This window comes from Rutilus rutilus (genome assembly GCF_951802725.1).
Source record: "Rutilus rutilus genome assembly, chromosome: 21".
Classification (NCBI taxonomy): domain Eukaryota; kingdom Metazoa; phylum Chordata; class Actinopteri; order Cypriniformes; family Leuciscidae; genus Rutilus; species Rutilus rutilus.
Genome location: NC_140226.1, coordinates 11022125 through 11049992, shown reverse-complemented (window position 1 = coordinate 11049992; position 27868 = coordinate 11022125). Strand labels below are relative to the sequence as shown.

The following is a 27868-nucleotide window of genomic DNA, read 5'->3' as shown; positions in this document are numbered from 1 at the left end:
ACAAATGAGATATACATTCATAATATAGAGCCAAAAGGGATGTGGATGGCTAGCAAAAATTTTATGAGAAATATCTGAGATCAGAAAGATCATTTTACAGAAAAATGTGCGATTACTTGGTTGTTGTTTTTATTTATTTACCAATTGACAGCACTAGAAATAACTTTAATTAGAAGTAGTACAAATTAAAATGATTCAATTGACAAAAACACAATAAAATTACTTGAAAAAAAAATGAATACAAATGTATTCAAAATATTGCTTATAAACTATAGAAAATATATATAATTGGTAAAGGTGAAATAAAATCAAACATTAAATATGAAATATGCATTATTACAAATTTTTTCATTATTATTATGTGTTGTTTTTGGTAATTATAAAATGTATTTATTTTATTTCACAAAAAAAAAAAAAAATCCATTTTACTTTATAAAAATAGAAGCTAACCAAAATTAATATAATTGCCAAATGTGAAATACAATCTAAAAGATTAATAAATATTAATTATTTCAATATTTTATTTATTTACAGCATAGTTTAATACAATGAGTCGAAGCGCCAGTACTTTTTTTCAAACATGACATGCAGTGGAATGGGAAAAATCTCTAAAGGAGACACATGTGAGATTACTATGGTCATGTTTTTTCTGAAAAAAAAAAAAAAGTCAAAAAAGGGCCAAACGTCTTAATTTGTTCCCTATTTATGATTTTTCTAACCATACAAGATGTTAGTTAAATATAAAATAAGCATGACTGTATAAATTCAGAGCATGAAATGTGACGCGTAGCGCTAATTCATGTGCGGCGTGTGCACATACAACATGAAGCGTCTGTGCTGAAGTGGAGCTAGCTTGCATTTTCCATGAAGATTTCCCATCTGTCACCCAATCTGAGGCCTCACAGTCCCCAACACCTGGTGAGGCTCTTCGTCTCCTTCCTTTCTATCCCTTTCTCCTGGTGCTCATTAGTCTCTGGGCCTTCACTGGAAACAAGTGACTTTATGAGCCCCTGACGACAACTTCTAATGTGATGCAGAGCAGAGTAATTAAGCATTCGCTTTTTTAAAGAGCAGCATGAGTGATTAAGAAAACAGAAGATCACAAGACGATGGACAGATGCTCTTTTGGCAGTTATATCTTGTTTTTGGGGAGTATTATAAAAGAAACAAACAAATGAAATAAAGTTGTGCATAAAAATGACGCTCTATTAACAGCAGTTTGCTAATTGTAATACTTGCCAAATCACTAATATTTCCTTCATAAGAAACACCCACAAGATCCCAACACTACTATATGTTTACTGGCACAATTTCAGAATAGACAAAATTATAAATCATATAATTTGCTTTTGCATTTAATGCAGTTGTCACTCACAAAAGCCTGAACGTGGCTAAAATGCTGTCTTAAGCCCTATTCGCATTGGATACGTGTTAGATAGGGACCTCATGTGATTTTGAAATCACCCCCCCACATCTGAATTTCGTGTGGCGCATTCGTACGGGATAAGTGAAGCCTGTGATTTTACTCGAATTTACTGACTTCTCACGGATATGATGTCAATAGGCTATTGCTTGGAAATATCTTGTCGTTATAGGTCTAGCTGTATGAAATATAATAAACAGAATGTTCTTTACCACATGCTGCTATACATGTCATCCATCATCTAACCATTCTTTTTGTTTTTGCTCTTCTGATGGTTTTCAACTTTCTCTTTCTGCAAATTGTATAGTTGTATGGTCAAGGCACCCAAAACACTCCAACACAGCCTCCATTCTTCGCGAAAGATGGATAAAAAGCCGCAGAGGAAACAAAAACCTTGAAAAAATTATATACGACTCCGCCAAATCACAGAGGTGCCGAATCGCACGGGACTAATATTATCACGGGACCTCGGTGTTCGGCAGAATATGGTAGGTCATTCACGGGAATTTTTTTTACGAATTACAGACATGGTCGATTCGCACGGGATTAAGATCACAGACAACCTCCGCAATTAGTACAAATGACTAGAGGTCGCCAGGTAATGCTAATCCAGTGCGAATAGGGCTTTAGTTCCACATAGATGTTTTCACCTGGACGTCTTTCCAGCTGGAGCCAGTTTGAGGAATCTGAGAGCAGAGGCGTTCTGGCAGGCCTGAGACGGCCCTCACCGCTTGATGGAATATTTAAGACAAGGACAGACTTCCTCTCTCCATCTGCCCTGAAAAAACCCCACTTCTAATGTGTTAGACAGGTGGCCTGCTGAAACGCCAAATCCACTGGGTCTGAACACGATTAAGAACTCAAATTAGCCCCTGCTGAGAATATGATTTCTATATTTAGACCTGTCAGGAAAAGAAACAGCAACAAACAATCCAAATGGTGCACCATGGACAAAGATGAGCTCCCTGGACCAATTGAGCAGACTGATGTCAGTCTAAAAACTCAAAGCAAAGATTCACTTTGAAATGATCAAAATTAATCAAATTAATCAAATTGGGTAATCAAATTATGAAGATATGAATCTCTATCTATCTATCTATCTATCTATCTATCTATCTATCTATCTATCTATCTATCTATCTATCTATCTATCTATCTATCTATCTATCTATGTGTCTGTCTCTCTGTCTGACAATCTGTCTGTTATTCCATCTATCTGTTATTCCATCTATCCATCTGTCTGTCTGTCTTTCTATCCATCCATCCATCCATCCATTTATCTGTCTGTTGTCCAATCTATCATCCATCCATCCATCCATCCATCCATCCATCCATCCATCCATCCATCCATCCATCCATCCATCCATCCATCCATCCATCCATCTATCTATCTATCTATCTATCTATCTATCTATCTATTTTTCTATCTGTCATTCCATCCATCCATCCATCTATCTATCCATCTATCCATCTATCTGTCTGTCATTCCATCAATCAATCAATCAATCTCTGTCATTCCATCCATCCATCTATCTATCCATCTATCCATCAATCAATCAATCTCTGTCATTCCATCCATCTATCCATCCATCCATCCATCCATCTATCTATCTATCTATCTATCTATCTATCTATCTATCTATCTATCTATCTATCTATCTATCTAACTATGTGTCTGTCTCTCTGTCTGACAATCTGTCTGTTATTCCATCTATCCATCTGTCTGTTATTCCATCTATGCATCTGTCTGTCTGTCTTTCTATCCATTCATCCATCCATCCATCCATTCATTTATCTGTCTGTTGTCCAATCTATCATCCATCCATCTCTCTATCTATCTATCTATCTATCTATCTATCTATCTATCTATCTATCTATCTATCTATCTATCTATCTATCTATCTGTCATTCCATCCATCCATCCATCTATCTGTCTATCCATCTATCTATCTGTCATTCCATCAATCAATCAATCAATCAATCAATCAATCAATCAATCAATCAATCAATCAATCAATCAATCAATCAATCAATCAATCTCTGTCATTCCATCCATCTATCTATCCATTTATCCATCTATCTATCTATCTATCTATCTATCTATCTATCTATCTATCTATCTATCTATCTATCTATCTATCTATCTATCTATCTATCTATCCATCTGTCTGTCATTCCATCCATCCATCCATCCATCCATCCATCCATCCATCTATCTATCTATCTATCTATCTATCTATCTGTCATTCCATCCATCCATCCATCTATCTTTCTATCTATCTAAACGTCTAAATTGTGACGTTAAAGAAAACATTGATTCATTTGAACAGCTTGCTTTCCGTACCTGCAATCATTTGCTAACCATCAGCTATGATAAATGGAAAAGTGACGGTATGTTCGTCTTTTACTTGGCCCTACATAACTTTTCCTGAAATGTCCCTGTAAAGTTTTCAACCCTGAACGAACTACTACAGTTTCATTGAAATAAGATAAAAGATTGGTATAATGGATAGAGAGATGTGAAAGGTAGAGGCCACAATGTAAAGAAAATTGCCTGAAATTTTCAAAGATGGTGAGAAAGTGCTAGACAGAGAAAGCAGGAGAGAACGCAGGGCCAATATAAACAGCACATATCTGCCGCTATTCTACAATGACAGGGTTCAGTCAGGACACAAAGCAATCTGAAAAATGCTCGCACAGAGTCATCTTTTTCTATAGACACTGGCCTTTCACTTTCACCACAGACGCTCAACCCGGGATCCATAGGCATAAGTAACTGAACGGGTACGTAACCATAACAAAACCCAATAAAACATTACCCTAATACTACAAATCTTAACTTACTGTACTTGCAGCCACTGATGAGGAAGACTTCAACTCAAAATCTCCACAAAGTCTCTGATTTCGTTGTGCTCTATTATGCATTTAAAAAAATGTTATATGTTATAATCTTTTATCAACTTTTAATTTTTAAGTGATTCTTACCTGGACAAAACTTGCCACTACGATGCTAGGGAGCAGTGAGTGTTCAATGTAACTATGAGACTTTTCACCTATTTAGCCTACACTTTATTTCGATAGTCCACTTTAGACATTCTACTAACTCTCATAAATCAATAACTCACATTGGAGTATTAGTAGACTGTTAGGTTAGGTGTTAGTAGAATAAGTTGACAAAGTCAATTATAGTCAGTAGAATGACTGTTGGAGAACATCAAAATAAAGTGTTAGCAGATACTAAGCAGACAGCCTACTAATACTCTATTGACTGCTAGTTGACATTTAGTTGTGAAGTAGTAAAATGTCTAAAGTGAACTGTCAAAATAAAGGGTTACCCATTTTGATGGGTAATCATGTTCCTTTAGGCCGCCCATGTGGCTGAACGCCATGTGACTGATATCGCCCAAATGCTGGCTGATTAATCTCCATTTTTCTGAAGTCTACCTTTTCTTCAGTCCACATGACGTTCCATCCCAAATGAAAGCATGATTAATCCACGTATCTGCGCTGATAGGCCGTACTAATGGATGCGGCCATTAGGGAGTCTGTGAACAGCCTGACAAGGTAACTCATTTGCTGGGGAAAAAAAAATAAGTGGTTTGATTTCGACCCACCTCACAACGATGACACATTTGGACTTCTCCAAAGTTGCTTCTGCACTTTCATCATCATAATGAGACGATTTCTAACTTTTAATTAAAGCTCAGAAGTACCTCTACTGTAGGCCTCCGAGAATGCCGGGTAATGTCCTCACTGAGAATCGAGAGCGTTAGATTGGTTCGCGTAGCCTCGGGATGGTATCGGGCGGATGATTAGTTAAAAAATACTTTAGTTTCTCGGATAAACTTTCTAGATGGTGCTTAACTCTTTTTAATTCAAAAATATTACTCCTGAGACTCTTAAAAAGACATAAACAAGGGACTTCTGTTTTATTTTGAAGCAAATGCAGTGGTGTTTATGCAATATTTAGTAGCTTTTCATTTAGAGAATAAAAAACGAGTGACCCACTGCGTCCACCTCATTCAAAAGCTGATTTGCCAAACCTCGGTCTCATTCTGGCCCCACTTCGCCTGTTTACATAGTGATTTACTGACTGAGATTGACAGATAATTACATCACCCCAAACAGTCATGCGAACGCAAAAGCAAACAGCCAGTGCATGAAAAATAATATTTTGACATAGCTGACTGCATTCAACATCTCATATACATCAATTCATGCTGTCAGGGTGGGGATAATTTACTTTTTCTACTCTACCACAGAAATTGCACCAACAATATTTTGCATATTCTTAAAGATTTGCCTGTGTATTACTTTTTACTGTTTGGTGAAAGAATGCTAACGCAGTTTCTTGCAGTTTTGCATCCAAAACGTACCCACAGAGACTTTTAAGAGGAAGACAGGAAAAAAACAAACATTCTTAAAATACGTGATGATGAAAGTTATATTAACTATAAATGAAAAAAATACTAAATAAGAATTATAAAAACCTAAATTAATATATTACACAATACTATATTAAATAACTGATTATAATCTCATGAAATCAACACTAATGTGTACTGTAACTATTACAACAATACATTCTGTTCAAAATGTCAATATACTGTTGTGCACATGTCTGTTCAGCCAACAAAACATTCAAAAAACACCTTTGCACAAATTTCTACAAAAAAAAAAAAAAAAACAAGAAAGCGTAGACTGTGAAAATACATAATCTTTGACCTTAAAGTCAGCATAAAATGGAAATTCACCTTATTTATTTTGTAAATGCATGTCATTGGTCTTTTTGTGAACAATTCATATACTGTATGCATGTTTAATTCTTTACTTTTTTTTTTAGCTGTAATTTTTCATCAAAATATCAGATAAAATGACTTCTATTTGGTGACATATGCTGGATGTCTCATTCATTTTTTACAATCGATCTGCCTTCACCCAATCAACAAGTCCCTGCCCTAAAATGTTTTCTTTTCAATATTCCATTCCACTCTGCTGTACATAACAATATGAAAAATATATATATATATGTCGCTTCTTCCGGTACATTGTGACTTTAAAGGTGAATCTGTCATTTCTGCACCACTAGAGTCAAAAGAATTGCTAAAATAATGACTAATAAAAAAAACCCTGATAAACCCTTCCAAAACTCACGCCAACTTCAATATTGCTGGTCAGGATGTTCAAAACAATAGATAGATCTATGTTTTAAAAGCGCCACACACCTCTACATATTAATCTGGGATTGGAGTATTTTTACATAAAATTACATGGGCCTACTTCCCATTTAAGCTTATCAAACTGAGTATACTTCCGTCTGTCGTTTTTGTTTGCGTTGTTAAATGCGTCATCCACTCTGCCTGAACTATGCGTCCACTGTTTCCTAGTGTATGTCATATGCTAATCTAATAACAGCTTTAGAACTGCTGTTTGCTCTTTCATGCACGGTAAAGAGAGCGCAACAGTTTGACGACAGGCAGAAAATAGAGACCCTCCACCTCAGGCCGCAGTCGATGTGTTTGTGTATTTGCATGTGTCTGCGCGCTCGCTGGCTTTAATAAACATCGCCCGCGTGGATGTTTCTAAGTCGGGGCTCTTTGGCACGGCCAGTAATAGCAGTGGAGCGGCGGCTCTCACTCTAGCGGCTTGAGAGGCCATTACCCGAGCCAGCGTGCTTTTCCAAGCAGTACGCCACTAGCAGCCATGTTTATTCATGACACAAGCAGCGAGACCTGCAAGGTGACTACCTGTCAGGAGCTGCCAGCTTCACACAGCTCTCTCACCCTGATTTCATCTGATAGATGGGAGGAACTGGCTGCCGAGCGAGTGAGCGTGCTTCTGTGTGTGTAAAGAGAGTGCGATCTGGGGCTAATTCATAGACATTTGGAGAGCGCACTTTAATAAGCAATACCTGTATGTGTGACGTAGACGCATGGAAAAAGATGGAGAGAGAAGAGATGGTCCTGCTACTGTGAATGAAAAAACATGATTTTTTTCCTTTCCTGCTGATGAAACCAAAGTCAAGAGAGCTGGGAAAAATAAATATTAACCAATAGCTTTTTCTTTTTTTTTCACAAACCAATCAAAACAGTAATAAGATCAAGTACCACCCTTCATTATTTACCACTGAATATTCTGTTTTATATTAATGTGAGACTGCATTTATAGCTTATTTTACTTCATTAATGAGACACAATTCTAGCTGATACTTTATAAAGACTTTTTTCTTTATAATAACAGCATGCGCATTAATGAATCATGCACAACAAGACCATGAACATGTATTAGGAAAGTAAATAGTCATTAGCAGGCTCTAATGCAACATGGCAATCAACACAAATACTTTAAAGTAGCACTATCTATGGCAGCAATAACAAATGCATATATACAGTATAATTTAAGATATATACAAAACAACCCTTACACCGGCAAAGTGTCGAAAACTTTGCTTTTTACACCTAAAACGCATTTCATTTTTACATGCAGGTAAGTAGCGGTGCAGCAGCGGGAGTTACTTTATCTCACAAAACAACAGACAAACTGAGCATTCCTCCAGGTAATAGACTCACAGCCAACGCCACGGTCAGAACCGCCCTGCTCAGACGACTCCATGCCTTTTTAATCTTATCTTGTTAATATTTTAGAAAAAGCTTACAGGCATATGAATCAATTAATTATCGCTTGTATGCGGCTCATGAATAGTGCACATGGTCTGTGCCAAATACACGTGTCAATCATAGCTCAGCAACAGCTGGGTAATTACCGCCGTCCACATCTAAAGAAGGCTTCAACGCCACATTCAAAGAGTGTTGTTGCTCCAGGCTTCCAAATTACAGATTACATGGACCTGGATGAACTTAATTTGACTTTGATCTTAATTTTTCTAATGAAAGAAAAAGAAAACATTAAATTAAAAGTTCTCCGGGCCTCCTCCATGTCGGATGGGGAGAAATTAATTTTGTGTGTTTCTTAAGACGGCTAAGCAGGAGGGAAAAATCAGTCTAGTGGAACATAGAGCCAATAAACAGACGATTACGACAATATATGATGTGTGTGTTTTCTGCAAATGGTAAGTTTATAGTGTTTGTTATGGAAAATGCTAAGCTAAAATGCTAAGCGTGCTATGCGACGCTAAAGGCTACACCTATCAATAATATGTTCTTCTTCTTATGAAAAGATTTCACACAAGATTACAAAAATAAGCTTTATACACTGAATGATGTTTTAAACTACATTTGTAAGAACCTGTGTAACTTTTGTATGCTAAGCTAATTTGCTAAATATAGACCTTACAAGCACCCGTCACTAACTGAAAATATATGTTATTCTGGTATTTAAGGTGTGCACCCTGCTTAAAAAGCTTCTTAACCCAGTTTAGCTAGTATACAAGCTAATCTTCTAATCTGACCAACTAGCAAGCGGCTAAAACAGATGAGCCTGGAAGTCTAGCTAACTACCTTAGGTTGGTTTCAAGCTGTTGTTTCAGCACGGCAACACAATGCAATTCGCCTAAACTGCAGCACAGTGAATTCCCAGCTATATCGTCCCTTGACAAGTCCAAAGGCCACAAAATCTGTTCAGGTACAATCACATATTGAGCACACAAAAGCAGCTCCCGTCAGGCTAAACATGCACCGGGTTGCTTTGTGTTTACAACTCCTGCTAAGTTCACTAAGCAAGAATAAAAAGCGAGAGATGAAATCCTTGTTGCGAGTATTTCACCGTGTTTGTTTGTCCGCAGAAATCTGGCTCAGGAGGGAGGTTTGAGCACAGCGGGTCCTGAGACTCTGCTCGTCCTGATAAGTGTTTGTGTCTCAGATGAGGCGTGTTTCTACCTAACCGCACGCTCTCTGTTCCAACTCCCAAATATGCACGGTGGAACCAATTGATTTCTGCTTCAGAGAAATCTGAAGGCAAACCAAAAAAAATATGGAATTTGTGTAGCAGCACTACAGTGAATTCAAACCAAATTTGCAGAGCATAACAAGAGAGGCCAATTTCAAACACGCACTATTTTCTATTTTAATGAATGCATCGCTTTATGCAATGCTTTGCTTTAATATGCAGATTTTAAGAAAAAAAGTGAAAAACACTTATAAATCTAACATAACAACAAGCAAAGAGTGCGTATTTAATTCAGAAATCTCACAAGGGGCCTTTCGATCTCAAGACTTGAAATATTCCGTTAACTTTAATGCCAGTTCTACGTGTCATTGGACCATGATATCGAGACCATGGGAGTCGCATGAGGAGGGCAGAGGTGGGATCAAAACCCCTTCACGTTTTCTGTGCAACATCTGCATTAGTGAGCAACCTGCACTTCAAAAAGCTGTCACCTGGATCTCAAGGAGATAGCGGAGAGCCAGGTAGACAGAGTGCAGACAAGGTCAAGGTTTCTCAGCAAAGTCCTCCTGTTCAGAAACACCAAGAGAAAGCAAGCAACGTTTCGTCCACCTCCTGCAACTCCCCTGTACTCCTCCACCACCCTCCTCTTCTCTTCGGGAAATCTATAACATTTATTATTTACACATGCGCAGAGACAAAGAAACAGGTAGATGAAAAAATGAAAAGAAAGCAGTTAAATAATTGAATGCTAGGCACCTTTAAAAAAGGAGAATCTGGATTAAAAAAAAGAAAAGTAGGTCAGAAAAAGGGGAAAAAAATAACATCAAAAAGAAAAACTTTCAACAAAGTAATATATACTGCAAGTACCCTCATGCAATGTTCAAAACGTATCACTCCGAACAAGTGCGCATCATTTCAACACCACCTGCCCTCAACATCTGCACTTAAATAAAAGGGTTAATACAAGAAAAACAACACGGTGGAGCACATACGCAACTCACGTGATTTCCTGATCTCATTCCATGCAGTAAATGTTCATGTCTCCAAGATTCTGTGTATATCCTGAACCTGATATACTATTTAAAGGGTAACTCTCGCCAAAATGCAACCTAGGGTCTTTTTGTTAATCTACCCGAGGCAAACTTTCAAGAATCTTTGCTGCCGTACCATGAGTGCAGCAGGCGTAATGATATGACGCAGCGCCTGAAAATAGTCCCCAGCTCGGTAACTTCCAACGTGACCGGGACTAAGTTTGTCTAACCTATTAGACCTATTTTCAGGCGCTGCGTCATATCATTACGCCTGCTGCACTCATGGTACGGCAGCAAAGTTTCTTGATTATTACGCAGGAATGAGAGTATAGTTCCTAGCCATATCAGCCTAGAAAATCGCAACTTTACATTTTCCGTCGGTCTTAGTACACGATGTAACTACAGAAGAGTAATTTTTTTGAGAGAGATGCTAATGGTCTTGTCCGATTCAATGATCTATGCTAAGCTATGCTAAAAGTGGTACCGCCAGACCCGGAGATCAGCTGAATGGATTCGAAAACGGTAAAACTCAACTGTTTAACTCTGGTGGAGTTGTAAAATGAGCTTATTTCCCAAAAAAAGTGGAGTATCCCTTTAACACTTTTTAACACTTTAACACGATTAAGTGAACATGTGATTCAACTTAAATAAAATGCTTCCGGTTTTGTCATGCTCCTGCGTGCTATGCTATACTTCTTATATGAAAAAATGGTATTTTAATAATAAATATTACAGATAGGAACATTGATTTAATTGATAATCAAATTGAAAAGATTTTCAGAGTCGAATTATTGTTAGTCTTTTGTAAAAAACAAACTGATTGAAACTAAATGACATCATCCTCCAGGAATTGACATCACTTTTGTAAGGAAAACAACAGCACACCCATCAGTATTATCAATGCATTTAAGGATGTTTTGTGTTACTAGTTTGTGTGCTTTGTGTTAAAGTGGTTTCCAAACTTTAAAGGTACTGCACAACCAGAACAATCATCTCTCACATGCACCTATAAATAAAAGCCACATTGAAAAACATCCTCCCAAACTTCACTGGAGGAGTGACCTGAACTCTGATATGGCTAGCTAATGTAATAAATACAGCCATCACAAATCAATATAAAATGTACTTAACAACCTGTTTTAAAGTTGCTGACATTTCCAGCTAATGTGATCCGTATTCAGGCCCATTAGCACGTTAGGCCAGCACAAGAGTGCGCTGTTAGCACCACGCTGGTATTGTGCCGTGTCCATTTGGCTAATGCTAACGCTGCCTCCTCAGACAGGGGTTAAGTGACTGAGTCCGGTACACAGCTGGGAGGGTTATAAAGCAGCCTGTAAAATACTCACACAGCCCTCAACCTGGTTAACAGCACAGCAGCAACATCCACACAGAAAAATGAAGCATACAGCATGATCTGAGTGAGTCTGTGTCTACATACAGTATGTACTGTATGCTTCCGGACTCTTAGCACATTCAAACCTGAGTGAAAAATGGTACATTATTTCTACAAATGTCAACATGAAGTGGAATATGCATTTAACCTCCATAATGTGATTATGACTGAAACTAATTTAGGGCACTTAATTGTAGCCATTGGGAATTATTGGGCTATGATCCTAACAATAATCTCTGTTACTGAACTCTAACTAATAATCTTTTTTATTATTAAGTAATCATTTAGTTATTTATTTATTTATTTATTTATTTATTTACTGGCTCTTTTTTTTTTTTTATCCAGTCAGGTTGGCAAAAAACAGAATGTGCCAAAAGAAGTATGTAGGCAAGAAGTACAATATAGGCAAAAGTACCCAGATGACCAACTACTTCCAGAGTGATTCTGAAATGTGCATCTAATGGACACTTTACTATCCCATGAGGCCACAGGAGAGGATTTGTGAATGGCTGGTAGGTCACATGATAATGACAGCATGTCGAATGTAGTACATCCAGATTACATTCATACTACACACACTCAAACTATATAGAACATAGTTTTTTAGTGGTCGTGAATGACTTATTTTAAATAAGTACAAACTAAGTAGAGTGTGCCATTTCGGATGCAGCCACAGACTTGCATTGAAGGAGGAAAAATGGTGTGCTTATTTGAGTTTAACCAATAAACAACCATCCATAATAACCTAGTGAAGCCCTAGCAACCACATAGCAACGTGAAAACGACCACTTAGAACATATAAGCAACCGCATACCGATTCACAAGCACCATTCACATTTTCTTCAAAAAGTGCACAGTTGTAGTTACATCAGCAGAAAGAGAAGTCATTTTAGAGTCGCTAAAGTTATATGAAATTTAATTCAGCATAATGTGCACTGATGAATAGTGCAAAAATTTTTAATAAGGACATATTTAAAGGAATGTATACAAGGTCACATTTAATTCCATGTTGTTTCAACTCTTCTTCTCAGAAGATCCCTCAACCTTTAGTACGTTTGCACTGTAAAACACCACACAAAGCACTCTGGACAGCATCGTCACACAAATACTTCAACTGACCGAGTTATATCCACTTCTAGACACAATAAGCAGGTACTTTTACTTCCCCTCGGCTACAACAGACAGGTCTTCAGACCACTGCGGCAGGTACAGACATCCCTCTGTCATGTAATTCAGCACCAAATGCAGCTGGAGCTACGGCGACGGGGGCCGACAGAACGGCAGCAGCTGAAATGTTTGCATCTCACCTGAAGTATGGAAGTTCCCAGCTGCATAAATAAAATCCCCATGGCAACTAAATGTGGCTGGAGATAAGAGAGAGGAGGAGGATTTATGCCTTTTCTGAGCTGTCATGCCCTACAGATCTTCCTCAGGCAAAGCAGGCCACCTGCCACACATTATATTAACCAGCAGTCCACAGGACTCAATCTCTCTCTCTCTAATGGATAGCTTCATTTATGCCCCGGACAACAGGGACTTTCTGCCGCTGGTCGGGATTGAAACCAAGCTCTAAAACGACAGAGGATTTACTTGTTTTTTTATATACATAAACCAGAGTTTAACTGTCAAAACAGAGGAAATTAGACTAGCACCTGCACAAATTATTAGTGGTATTTGAATGGTACTTTAAATATGACTTTTCTTCATAATCATTGAAATGGAAAACAAAACTGTATACATTTTAAAGGGGTGGTTGATTATGATTTAACTTTTTCAACTTTAGTTAGTGTGTAATGTTGCTGTTTGAGCATAAACAACATCTGCAAAGTTACGACGCTCAAAGTTCAAAGCAAAGGAATATATTTGCTTTTAAAGAAATTACTTTTTAAGGAATACAACAAACGGCTGATAGGGACTACATGACATTCCTCCCGGGTTAGTGACATCACCAACCCTAAAATTTACATAAACCCTGCCCCCGGAAAACGACTTATAGATTATCAAGACAGAATATGCTAATCAATGACTAGAAGATAACAACACATAAGCTACATAAATTCATCAACTAACCATTCAGAAACGTCCTGTTGCATTCTACATGTTGTCACCTCTTCTTGAGTCTCTCCATCATTGACTCCGGTTTGAACATACAAGGCTATAAGTTTTAGAAATTTTCAGTGCATGTCTGTGTGAGTGTAAGATGTTGAAGCTCCGCCCTCTGTGCCGGGAGCAGCAGCTCATTTGCATTTAAAGGAACAGGCACAAAACGGTGCGTTTTTGCTCACCCTCAAAAATTAACAATTTTAACATGCTATAAAAAAATATCTGTGGGGTATTTTGAGCTAAAACTTCACATACACACTCTGGGGACATCAAATATTTATTTTACATCTTGTGAAAAGGGCATTATACCACCCCTTTAAAACTGGAACCTGTATGCATATACAGCATATACTGTGTGTATGGTCACACTTTAGTTTAGGGTCCAATTCTCACTATTAACTATGACTTTTGCCTCAATAAACTCCTAATAACTGCTTATTAATAGTTAGTAAGGTAGTTGTAAGTTTAGGTATTGGGTAGGATTAAGGGATGTAGAATATGGTCATGTAGAATAAGGCATTAATATGTGCTTTATATGTACTAATAAACAGCCAATATCCTAGTAATATCCATGTTAATAGTCAACTAGTTAATAGAGAGAATTGGACCCTAAACTAAAGTGTTTCCATAGAAATGTGCTAAAACTTTCAGAACACCTGGCAACCACTAGTACACTACCTTACACACTAGTTTTGTGAATGCAAGCTTTCTATGGTGCACCACTCAAATTGTCTTCAGAAATGCAACAGTTTAGTTAGCTATACAATTTCTAAACAAATTTCTGTTTAGTAATACTTATTTTTACATGCTGATGGCCCAAATATGACACAACAAACCAATTTCCTGTATATAAACAAAGGCTGATGTGCACATGACGTCAGTCTGACCCATTTCATCCATCAAATGTCACTCTGTAAATAACTACAGCTTTATCAGATCATGATGTTTTTTGTTGGCATGAGGAATCAAAATAAAAGTGTCATATTTGATGCAACTACTTTTTTTCTTTTGATAAACAGCCTCATTTATCTCACTTATTAGCAAATTCTTTTTCACAGCCAGCAAGCCATTAAAGAGCTGTGCATGGGGATTGTTAATGGAGGCTCATTCAGATGCACTAACTTTAATTGTGTCCTGAAAATGTTTTTATACCAACCTGCATTTGACAGGTTTAGCCGTTACGTTGAATCGCTTCAGATACAGGAGGTTCTTTAAACCTTTAGGTTCTTTAAAAGATATGTTTCTATTGGTAACTGGTTGGTTAAACTTATACATAACTGCAAAATAATGTTATTATTTGAATGTCAGCACAAAGCTAAAGTGTGGCATATGCCACAGTCCTGACAGCATTACAAAACATGCACATTATGGGACGAAGACAGAATGATTATGTGGCAATGTTAAAAAGCATTACTTGAAGAGAAAAAAAACTAGAACAACCATCTGTTTATGAATCTCTCATCTCTCACAATTCACAAAAAGGAGCATACTAGCATACAGATGACCTCAAAGCTATTAGACATATACACTGAAATCCACTGAACTCTAATTTTGCTTTAATTGGGTTTTAAAAGTCAACATGAATGACCCTATTTAGTTGCTTTACCATTATAATCATTCATTACACTGTACGCAACAAAGCGAACGTTGCAAATCCATTGGTTCTTCGTGTCAGTAGAAGTAGCGCAAATGCTTGAAGAACGTCAGCATCAGTTTACTGTGGAATTTGTGGTGTTGTTTTCCGTCATGTAGACAGTGTAGACAGCATCACTGATTATAATGGGTTCTATTTGCGTCTGGTCTATACTGTGTTAAAATGTATCATTTTCAAAATGTGAATATGTTGATGTCGCTAAGGCCTCACAAGTGGAGAAAATTAAGTTAGCCATTAGGTAAATACTTTCTGAAATCTTGCCAGTTGTAGAAATTATTTGGTAATTAAACATTTAAGGCCAGATTTACTAAACAGGGCACATTAGTGTTAGACGGCAATCCCATAAAAGCGCAAGCTACTTAAGACATGCTTTTTTTCAGCGTTAAATATATTGTATTTTTATCATAAATACTCTCCTCCCATAAATTTGGAGTCTTAAAGGGAAACTCCTACAAATGCATATGCAATAAGGTCAGCCGACATGCAGCGACAAAGCAACATGATCTCAGGAATCAAGGCTTCATCGGAACAGCATTCTCGCACGGAGAAGCGCAGTTACACAACATTTTAAGATGAAGTAGTGCTCTTTTGGTTTTCAACTGTAATAACAAATGTGCTCACTGACAAAATCAGACACTACTGCTATTTATATAGCACATTTCCTGTTATGAATTATAATACCATTGGGTTTGTTGGGTCAGATTGCTTTCACACCTCAAGCGAAACCGTCCAAGAGTTCGTTTGGTGGCCGAGACCACCTCGTTCAAGCGGTCTTGGAGCGATTGTTTTCGTGCGGATCCGAGCGCGATTGCCGTGTACACATATGCCTAAACTAACCGAACTAAGGGAGAAAACGCACCAGGTTCCGAAACAAACGCTCAGGTGTGAAAGCACCCTTAGTTTTATATATCATTTGTGATTGTATTTTTATGGCCAGATGTGCAGTCAACAAATAACATTACAGCGACAGCACTGGCAACGCCCACAAGCGTCTTCACAGTACAGAGACTAGCGACATACAGCTACAAAGTAGCTGGCGGAATGAACGGGGCTTGAGTCCACGTCTTTGACAAAAATTCGATTTTCTCAGCTTTTTGCTCAAAATGTTGCTTTACGAAATGGGAAAAAGTTAATGTCAGGGAAAGAGTTAATGTCTACCGGAAAGAGTTAACCTATACAGCAATAATAGCAAATAGCAATAAATAAATAAAAAGCAACATAACCATTGGTAAATGTTGAGATACTCTTGAGAGTGATCTTGACCTTCAACATTCTCGTTTTTCAGCCGGTGTGGTCTCAAATAAATATGATTCCTGGGATCATCTACTGCTAAATCACTCAGAATTATCTCTATTCTAGGTCAACAACAGCCCCTTTTTCACAACCCAATGAATTCCAGATCAAATCAAAAGCAAAGTTAAACTAAAATATAGTAAATGGGTTGTTTCATGTTGACTTTAAGAACAAAAACGTATTATTCTACAAAACTAGGGAATCCCTCCTGGCAATAAAAGAGTTGCTTCAGATGATTAAAGGACTTCACACACCGAGCCAATGCATCTAAATCTTTGGCATTCACACTCTTTAACTCTGACTGACGTTTTACCAGAGCTATTCCAATGCTTAAATCCAATCCTAGTTTTGTCCAATCAGGTGTTTAAGGAGAAAACAGGGCTAGATGGAATATATAAATGTGCACGTGTATGTACATGTAATGAATGTGCATGACTCAATCGCTGTGCATGTCTTGCTGTTTATGGGGCCAAAGGTCCCAATAAGCCTTGATCGAGGAGAGCTGGTATCTCTGTGAGCGCTGGACTCTGTAACTAGGAGAGACAGGTGTGCGGCAGACCCTTGGCCCCGCTGCGGCCCCTCACCGGCCCCATGCTGGGAAAGAGGTGGCCGTCCCTCTACACACAGCCATTTATCTCAATTTCAGTCTGCTCGCCGTTCCCGGATCAAACAGCACTTAAACTAAATAACCCTGCTGGAATTCACCCGCAGACTCATCAACCTGAGATACATAAGCACATCTCACATTGACCAAACCAGACAGCCACTGCACCGGTTATACACCATCACTTAAGACTAAAGTGTCTCATTAAAATCAAACTATATATTACATATACTGTACAAGGCAGGCAAGTTAACATTATATTTGCACGTTCATTCGTGTGAACAGGTAATTCATTTTCTCAAGGGAAAACATGTTAATAAGTGCAAAAACTTTTACATTTTTGAGTGAATAAAGGTGGAAATAAGACTTCTTAAATGTGTGAGCTATGTTATTAAGTCGCCTTTACTATCCCCTTAAAGGGATACTCCACTTTTTTTGGAAATAGGCTCATTTTACAAAAAGTGGAGTATCCCTTTAAAGGGGATACACCATCAAAACATATCACACGCTTCCTAAAACATTCACAACATAAAGCTCCACCCAGACCATATATGGAAACTAATCTGCAAAAACAGCTCATTTAGAAATCAACATGACTTCACAAATGCATTGACATATGATTATAACCAATGATATTTACACGACTGTTCAAGAATTGGTCAGTATTGGTCAAGCATGCATTATATTGATCAAAAGTACATTTAAAAAGTACAGACTTAGAAATCTTTTGTAACATTTCAAGAAAATGCTGTTCTTTACACTTTCTATTAATCAAAGAATCCTGAAAAAAATTGAGGTTTTCACAAAAATATTAAGCAGCACACCTCTTTTCAACATTGTTAATAATAAGAAATGTTTCTGAAATTAGAATGATTTCTGAAGGATCATGTGACTGAAGACTGGAGTAATTTAGCTTTACAATCACAGGATTAAATTTGAAATATTTGAAGTATATTTGAAAGTATAGTCAAATAGAAAACAATTATTTTAAATAATAATATTATTTCACAATATCTCGGTTTTACTGTATTTTTTACATCTCTACCTGATTAAAATGCAGCCTTGGTGAGCATAAGAGAAAAATATTATATAATAGATTATAAAATCTTTTGAACAGTGTTATATCAACACCTATTTATTATTGACGAGTCCAGATGAACGACAGTGTTAATTGTGCCAGCACACAGTAGTGAGACAATCATAACAGATGTCATTTACATACAGATAGCCTACTACAATAGTCAGTAGTGTCAAGCTCGAAAAAATTATCTTTTAAAAATCAATAAATGTAGTCCAAATGACTTGTGTACTATATTCCACGTCTCCTAAGCCAAACACTAGCTTTGAGTGAGGACCAAACCTGTATTTCAGCAAAATGTCTTTGTTAAAACACAGGTTTGATGTTACTGATGATAAGCCCCATTGGTTTTCAAACCAAAAATGTCATGACAGTTTGAAGGAAAATGACATTTGAGAGCTATAGCAAGTCAAGTCACATTTATTTAAATAGCGCTTTTAACAATACAGATTGTTTCAAAGCAGCTTTACAGAGCTTTCCAGAAGAAAATAGCATCACAGTAGCAGAGGGAAAGATTTTCAGAAATAACAATGCGTTTTTTTCTCAACCCTCAAAGCACACATCATATGGACTACTTACATGCAGATTTTTAGCTTTGAAAGACATGGTCAATTAGCCTGGATATCCAGACCTAAATCTGAAAGATTAATGGTCTGGCATCGACTAATTAAAATCGGCCAGCTCGAGGGGCGGCAATTGGATAACACTACGACCAATCACAACAAGCCCCATACCTTAGCTACCAGCGGAGCTAACTGGTAGATTAGACTCTTGCCGTATCCGGTCAGCAAAACAGCAAAAAAAGATTTGAGCGCCGTTTTCTGTTCCTCTTTTAGATAAAAAGCCAAATCTAACTCGTTCATTGTAGCGGCCAAAGCCGTTTCAAACAACTGGTGTTCATCCATAACCATCTTGCAATGTTTACTAATGACTTCGACGTCACAGCGCTGTCGTCATCTGTTTAGCTCGCCTCCGCCTATATCAGATAACCCGATGTGATTGGTGCAGCTCGGATACAAGGGCATATTTAATGAGCATCATTAGTCGACGCCAGAGTAAACTCACTGAGCAAATTCAACTTGTGCTCTCGCGAGAACTCTGGATTTCCAGGGTTAATGGTCAATATGGTACCATGGCAAAAATGTTTTACTTTTGTGTTCCACAAAAAAAGAGAAAAGAATATGTTTTGGAACAACATGAGGGTGAGAGAATAAATGTTGAAATTTTCATTTCTTGTCCCTTTAATTCTAAAGGTCGACGAGTGGGAGGAAAATAGTCAAGAAAATCTACATTACGATCATTTTCGGGTGCAAGAAACCTTGACTAATATAATAAGTGGACTTCTGGGGGAAAAAATAAACTGCAACAAAAGCAGAATATGGCCCATTTAAATAATTTTGTGGCTTTTGAAGCATGCGCCTCTTTAATGGACAGCGAGGGCATCTAATGCCAGTATGTTGGCGTGGTGATGGTGTTGGCATTGTGCTTTTGTTCCCTGGAACGCTTTCAAAGAGGAATAAAAAGGTGAAAATCTATTTAGTGGCTTTACGCCATACCTAAAGTGTCAAAGCGTGAACAGAATGCCGGTGTGCGAGAAAAGAGACATAAAAATAGAGAAAGCGCTGATGACAGAGGAGGCAGATCTGGCGTTATGCGTACTGGCAGGTAGTGTATCAGAAGCCGAGGGTGGTTGTACTAATAGTTCTAAATACACCCCATGATGAGCTATTAGAAGAGGCTTTTTGTGAATGTGATAAATAAATCCTCTTTAGTCAGTGTGACAGTAATCCCAGAGCCCCCGTGCCTCCGTTCCTTACCAATCCATCAAGCGGCGCCTGCATATAATCAGTGCGGCATATTTCTCAAATGCGTTTCCATACACTACAAAGACTTCCCGAACACGCAGACTGTATCTCTGGAAATTTCCAAGCCTGCCCTGGTCTCAGCGGAATACGTCAAACTCCACTTCCCACGATGCCTTGTTTCATCTTCACAGGTTCAAATCTGCATCAGGCACAATAAAGGGCACTTCTGGAAAGGGGCATCGTTTATCACAGCTACTGTATAAGCAATACGGCTCGCCTTACTAAGCCTATTACATATTGGATTTCTGTTGCTGTGGCATAATTTATTTGAGCTGCCGCGGCTCAGAAGCAATAATACTTGTTTTTGATCAATTAAGAATGTCATTGTGAAGGGAAAATACTCACTTGGGGTTTCTCACTGAATTTAAAAACGCCAGAGTAATTCTACCTCAAATGAACAAAAACAAAACATACATCCATGAGTAAATAAATCTCCTGAAAACCCAAGTATATTGTATATTTCTTGGCTGAAATATATGAGAGAGGAGGACCCTTTGGTAACCACAGTTTCTGCCCACAAAATGAATAATGGATCTCTTTCATGAAGATTATGAAAAATTATAAAAGTCAAAGATCATGTTCAAAGAATGAACTGTTTGTCAAAGTTAGAAATGACATTACATGAATGCAGCACAACTTTTAGAGAAGTAACAAAACCTATAATATTAACTATGGCATTCTGGTAGAAACTATAGTTACCATGGACACAAAAAATACTGTAAGGTGGAGCAAGAACAGTGTTATAAAAAAAACTGGGAGAATGTTATATTAAATCATCTGTATCATCTATACTGTACAGTACAAATGTTATGTGTCTGTGTCAGTGTGTGGAGAGCTGTCTGGTGTGCAGATGATCTGTGGTTTCTATTGTCTCCGGTTGGCCTGAGAGATGTGGTAGAAGGGATGGATTACCATGGTGATGAGGTATGTTGTTGCCCTCCAAGGTGGAGTGTCTTGGGCCTAGTGGCGGAGCAGGAGCTTGCATTAGCAGACCTCTCCCAGTATGGCTCGCTGTGGAGAAACGTGGAAAAGCTCTTAATGCACGAGACATCAGCACCCAGAATGACCCAGAATTCACACAAATTAAGTACAACTTTGATGAGTCAAACATTTTAAAAACAATTGCATACATTTGATAAACTGATCAAATAATAAGGAAAATTTACTAAATTAGAGAGACACAGACAGACAGACAGACAGACGTATGAGAGGTGTGTGAGACAGAAAGCAGATTGAAATAAAGTTATGAAAATTATGCAATTCTTGGAATCTGAAAAAAAGACAAAAATGGTATAGTATGAGCCATGTGCAAATCAAATTAATTAGTAATGTATTTTCTTTTGAGGATTATGGTGCTAGTAACCAGAATGAGAGTTATTTACACCACAAAGCATAATCTGTCAATTATGAAAGTCAAAAAAGCAGCGTATAAGCGTACATATTGATAATTGTGTCTTATTGAATCAGTGCAAGCCTCTAGAATGTTTATTGACTGATGTTAAACATATATTTTTCAAAACAGTAGTTTAACATTAACAAATTTTCCGGGTTATTGATTCGGGGCAATACGATTGGCTCGTCTCCGGCGCGATGCGCTTCAGATAACGGGTGGCGTTCTAATTGCTCGGCATAAACGGCCTCGTTCACGCATTTATCTGCGGCACTCAAACGCTAAAGAGCTTTTATTTGTTAAGGGCTCTTCATGATCCCTGTTAAACACTGGAGGTTGCTGCAGGATGAATGAGGAGGAATTGAAAGGCGAGGTTTTAGCGGTAAAGGATTGATATCAGACGGGGTGAACGCGGGCGAGTCCCTCTCTCTATCTCCTCTAGATTGATGCCTTGCAATTTACAAACTTCTACGGGCCACAATTCATTTAGCACAATAAATTCCCTGCAGGTATGGAGAGTGTCGCCATTCTACCACCAACTGAATGAAAACACCTACACACGCGACGCTCCAACACACACACACACACACACACCTACACATAAAGCACTGTGTCTCCACGGCCCAATGTAGGCCCATTTTGATTTTGTTTCATGGCTGTAAAAAGCACTGTATATTGCAGACAGCGGCGGAAGATTTGGTCCATTTTTCAAAGCCGACTATATTACCCCTACACCACGCATTCTCTTTAAAAAAAAGACCTTTTTTCCCCACATGTTGGGAAAACTAATCCCCATCTGGTGCATTGTACTCTATAAAATGCTCCGACGTGGCCTTTCGGTGATTTCCAGGGAATCGGCGATATGATTGAAAATGTGTCAGTTTTGTAAGCAGGCCTGCTCCGGGTGCACGTGCAAAACAGCACCGCTGACCCTGACGCCTCTCTGATCGCGTAAGACTTCCTGTGGATGCTAAATCCTGGTCCTATGTGACTTCTTGACAATCCTACAAGCTGGAGAGAGATATGGCACAAAAACTACTGGCACAATAATTGCAGAACAATGTTTTTCCCTAATAATTTCTTAATTGCAATGGCATTTTAGGAGATGGCCCGAGTGTTAAGATTTGGGAAAGAAACTCTAAATATAATGGAATGCTCATTGTGTGAAACTGGTAAAGAAGTATCTGATACACAAAATTAAATAAACATGCACCCAAATCCAGTCTGGAACAGTCTGCTTAGCATGCTAGCAAACTGAAAAAAAAGCAAAAAATATTTATTGGAAATGTTTAGTTTCAGTTATATAAAATGATCTGACGTATAAGTCGTATTTAGATAAATAATAATACAATAAATAGATTTTGTAGGATCAGGCACTTTGCGCAACACCAGGCTAAAGGCTAATTTACTTCAAGCAAAATCATGCCAAAACGAGTTTGCTCCATTTTGTAAACACCTTCGAACTAGGACCAAACTTCAAACTACTTATTACCCCTAAGCGAAAAATGAGGGCCTTAAGTCACAACAACTGGCAACAAACGCCAAATTCTAGACATACCAGAGAAATAAAGCTGAACTAAATTAAGGGTGTGTTCACACTTGTAGTTCGGTTAACTTGGTTTGTTTGGTCCGGACCAAAAAAAAAAAAAACATTTAGTCCTTGTCCGCTTAGCGTTCAGATTGCCATTTTTAACACCAAACCTAAAGACAAAGGGATCCGTTCACAACCTGATTGGCCGACTTTTATGACATATTGCCTATTTCGCGACGATGAACTTACCGAACATTCAAAACAATGCTGTGTTCTGGGCTAAATGCACTCGTGTTATGTGCGTAGCTTACATATAATGGTATTTTGACCAGCTGGGAACTCCTGAAGAGCTTATAAAATGTGTAAAGGAGTCAAAACAGCGGAAGGAATCCCTCCTCGTCACACACACAAACGAAGATCTGCTGCGAGGAGAAGCGGTTCTGTTGCCTGTACCGAACTGTGATGAGCAACATCGTGACTATGATGAGAAAAAACAGGTATGCTTGAGTATTCTGTCCTTTTTAGGGTCTCATCTTCCTGTTTTTGGTTCGTTTAGATGTCTTTGGTTCATGTTGCATTCATATTTCATTCGAACCGCACCAGAGTTCGTTTGGAAGCGGACAGAGACCCATCTTTTCAGGGGCTCGGTCCGCTTGTTTGGTGCGCACCAGAGTTCGGATGGCAGTGTTCACACTTATTCATATGAACCGCACTAACAGAGCAATCGCACCAGGGTTCGTTTTAATAAAACCAAACAGGCCAAGTGTGAACAGTTAAAGTTAAAGCTAAGTTAAAGTTAAGTCTAGGCTATTTGGTGACTCTAATATCATCTCTATCATGATTACATGACTTTGCAGTGTCGTGTCATCATGAAAGTTTATCTTTTTCATGCATTGCCAAACCTGTTTTACTGTCTTCAATAAGATTGGGAACTTTTTACTTATTTAAATAGTTAGGCTAGTATTTGTTGTTGCTGTGAAATCAACCTTATTTTCAGCAAAAATAACTATTTACTTTATATAAAAAAAAATTAATAAAAAAAAATACTATTTCACTATATAAGATTTTCTTTTTATAGAAATTCGGATTTCCTGTAGATGCTAAACCCCTGACACTCCTGCAGGCTGGAGAGAGAAGAACGTTTGGACGATATGTTCTCCTTCTGGTTTGGCCCAGACGCTCATAAAGTCAACAGCACAAGCGATGTAATACAGGCCTCAGAGTGTTGAAGATCTGCTCTGTGGGTGTGCAGTAGCATCTGAGGATTATTATCCAACAGGATGAACCCATGTCAGAACAGAGTGGCCCGTGCCAAAGGGTTGGCAGACAGAGAAAGTGAGTTTGGGGAGACCACGAGTAGAGCAGAGATGAGGAGAGGTGTGGATGGAAAGGATTCACAGTGCGTCTCTGGTATTCCAGCAGTGTTCACATCATTGTTTTACTAAAAAAAATACAAACACACACACCGACAGAGGGCCAGTACGGAGGTACTGCAGACCCGTGCTGCATCACAGAGACCTTCAATCCTCACAAAACAAGGATTGTGTCAATCAAACACAGGAGCACTTCACACACCTGTCATAACCCCGCAAAATAACACCTTATTTTCCCTCAGCTGCGTAAACGGAAGAATCCGGAGAGACTAAGAAGAGAAGGCAGAATATGATGAGAAATCAAACCTCATCCTGGGAGAAAAAAAATAAAATACAGAGAACTTCCTTTATGGAAAAAGCTGAAAATTTACCACTGGATGAACAAAAGATGAAGGCGTTAAGGTAGTAAAACCACAGCCGCAAAGAGTAAAAAAACTGAAGTGAACATCACTGTCTCTTTATGCTAAATTCTCCTCCTGAGTAGTTTTCCTACTGTAACCAATGCTGGCCTGAGATAGAGTTCATATGGACTGAAGTACAGTTTGCAACGGGCATGAAATCAATCTGATCTGAACTGCAGAAGTCATAGTTCTTTTGATAGAATGTCCTATTTAGACGCCCTGTAGTGAAAATCAAGTTTTTAATGTTGTTTCTACCAAAAACGTAACCAATCCGGTCAATGCGGAGGCGGAGCTTTTCTCCAAGGACTTTCTATGATGTTGGATGCTGATTTTTAGGAGGCAGCTGTCTGACTCTGAGATGGCGAACAGGAACATGGTTTGTGTAACACTAGCAATACATTATTAGCTGTTTCATAACATAGTCAAGCCAAAGGCTAATCATATCAGTTACCGTTATGTGTCCGTTACGTAGTAGAGTGATACATAAAAATAATTACCATTCTGATACATCAACTTGTAGACGACCCTAAAATTTGCTCTTCCTTTTCTTCTTCTGAATCAGTTTCTGGTTCAAACCGAGTCGATCAGGTAATTCGAGCTGGTGCGATTGAGTGGAGGCGGAGACTAATTTGCATATTCATAGATCCACGTATAGGGTTTAGAGTTAAATGCAAGCTATTTTAAAGCATGAAGAAATTATTTTCACAGGAAAAAAAAACATTTAAATATGTAGATTATTTTGATTTTCAAAGAACAGTTTTTCTAATTAAACTAGGCATTGAGGCAACTCACAACTAAAATTATTTAAAATTCAGTTACTAAAATAAAGCTGAAAAAAAGAAGAAAAAGAGAAGTTGAAGTACTACAATTACCAAACTGAAATAAAAATAAAATTAAAGCTATATAGAAAAAAAAGTATGCAAAATGACAAAAACACGTAAAAATGTAAAAAAAAAAATAAAAAAAAAAAGAAATAAAATGAAAATATAAAAATTAAAGCTAATTAAAAATATTAATAGTGCTATAATAGCATATACATAATACTAAAAAGATTTTGGAATTATGTATGTTGTATTGCTATAATGATAAACACTACTGCTTGAATTCACAGTACGCTCACACTCACAAGTGTGACAGCAGCTTAAGACCCAACGAGTCCCATCAATGCCGTCAAGATGGACAAGCTTGCAAAGAATTGTCCTGCTTGTTTGAAAACACACATCTCAGACTACTACGGCCCTCTGGCATGTTTATTAGGCTGCAATATTGACTGCTGGATTGGGCGTAGGGGCCGCCCCGCGTGATTTACAGGGGCTTTTATCGATGTCATCTGCTGGAGTGGGGTGAGTGACATTTACAGGTAAATTCTCCCATGCAAGAGTCCATTACAATAACGCACAACCCATCCGCGGTCCCCCTGGTCCCCCCGTGCACGTGCTGACCACAACCCAGCTACCATCACAGAGACAATAAATCTAGCACACGGGGGGCCAATGGCTCTGACCGCAGAGTTAACCTAACGTTCATGGAGAAAAGGGCCAGATTAGTCAGTCTGGACAAGATGGGCATAAAACTGACACGCAACGAAAACCATAGAAAAGACAAGCTGTTTTGAACCTGAGATGCCTAAACGGTTATATATCTAAACTGCTAAAATAAAACAAGAAATGCTATGAATGAAGGCCGGAATTTTACAGCAATTGTATCATTGTTAAAGTGCTCCTATTATGTCATCTTAAAGGTTCCTAATTTTGTTTTGGAGGTCTCCTACAATATTTACATGCATCCAAGGTCAAAAATATACATTGCAGCATCACCGCTTTTCTCATGGTGTCTGAAACGGTTCAATCAAAGGATCCGGTCTTTCTAAATCCCTCCTCTCCGAGAGCCTACTCTGCTCTGATTGGTCAGACGGCCCAGTCTGTTGTGATTGGTCTCTTACGGCATGATTTGGAAACAGCCAGTAACATATCTGAATTTCCGCTCCGGATCTTCCTCAGCACTTGTTAACAGTATGAACAGTAATGATGGTGACTGTTTTACAGTATCAATATGAGTCAGAGTCCTCATCCTTTATAGGTGGATGCAAAGTGGATTTGCTTTTGCAGTGCAGAAAAGAGCGTCTTCTCGACATGTCGATAACAAGAACCAAACTTCTCCAGACCTCGGCCACAACTACAGTGTTTGAGGGCGATCAAAGTACTGTCTACCGTGAAGACGTTGTTCACGAGCAGCCAATGAAAGCCACAGGCTGACATTATGCAAACTTGTTCCAAACCTATGTAGGTTCGTGGGGGAAGTAAGACTGGAATTACTGACAGCTTGTTTCAGGCAGTTCAGAATGGTTTGTTTGTTTGTTTTTGGGAGACAATGGGTCTCATTCACTAATAATTGTGTACACTATTCGTCTTCATTCATACATTTGTACTTCTCACGAAAACTTTCCGTCTAATTCACAACACGTGCATACATACATGAATTTGAATTCATCAACATTATAAGGAGGTTAAGAACAGAGTATTCTAAAGAAGAGGCTGTGTACCCGAGGTAAGTAATTTACATAAAACACGCCCACACCATGTCCATATAGGGGCATTCCGCACACTCTTTCCTTTCGTCACTCTCAGCAAACATGACGCTCTCTAAAGACACGTTCTCAACTGAGAGCACACGTGACAAGATCCTCGAGCAATGCCAAGAGTGCCATCCTCAAAACAAGTTTAAACGCAATAAACACCTTTTACACAGACAGCTGTAGCTCACAGCTTCAGCTATAACACAACTTTTCTTACTCTGGATACATAAGAGGAATAACATAAGATGACATTTTATTATATAGATCTTGAGTATGTGATTTTTGCGTACAAGTGGTTTCAGTTGTTCT

At 38.2% G+C, this 27868-nt stretch overlaps 1 protein-coding gene across 2 annotated transcripts in view; it reads right to left on the bottom strand.

Annotated features, from left to right (window-relative positions):
• npas3 (neuronal PAS domain protein 3) overlaps positions 1 to 27868 on the bottom strand; it is a 318042-nt gene that overhangs the window by 229942 nt on the left and 60232 nt on the right. For both annotated transcript variants that reach the window (XM_084392651.1, XM_084392652.1), the window contains exon 2: positions 21202 to 21300. In XM_084392651.1, coding sequence (XP_084248777.1) covers positions 21202 to 21300 — 99 coding nt within the window. The remainder of the gene's footprint in view (positions 1 to 21201; positions 21301 to 27868) is intronic.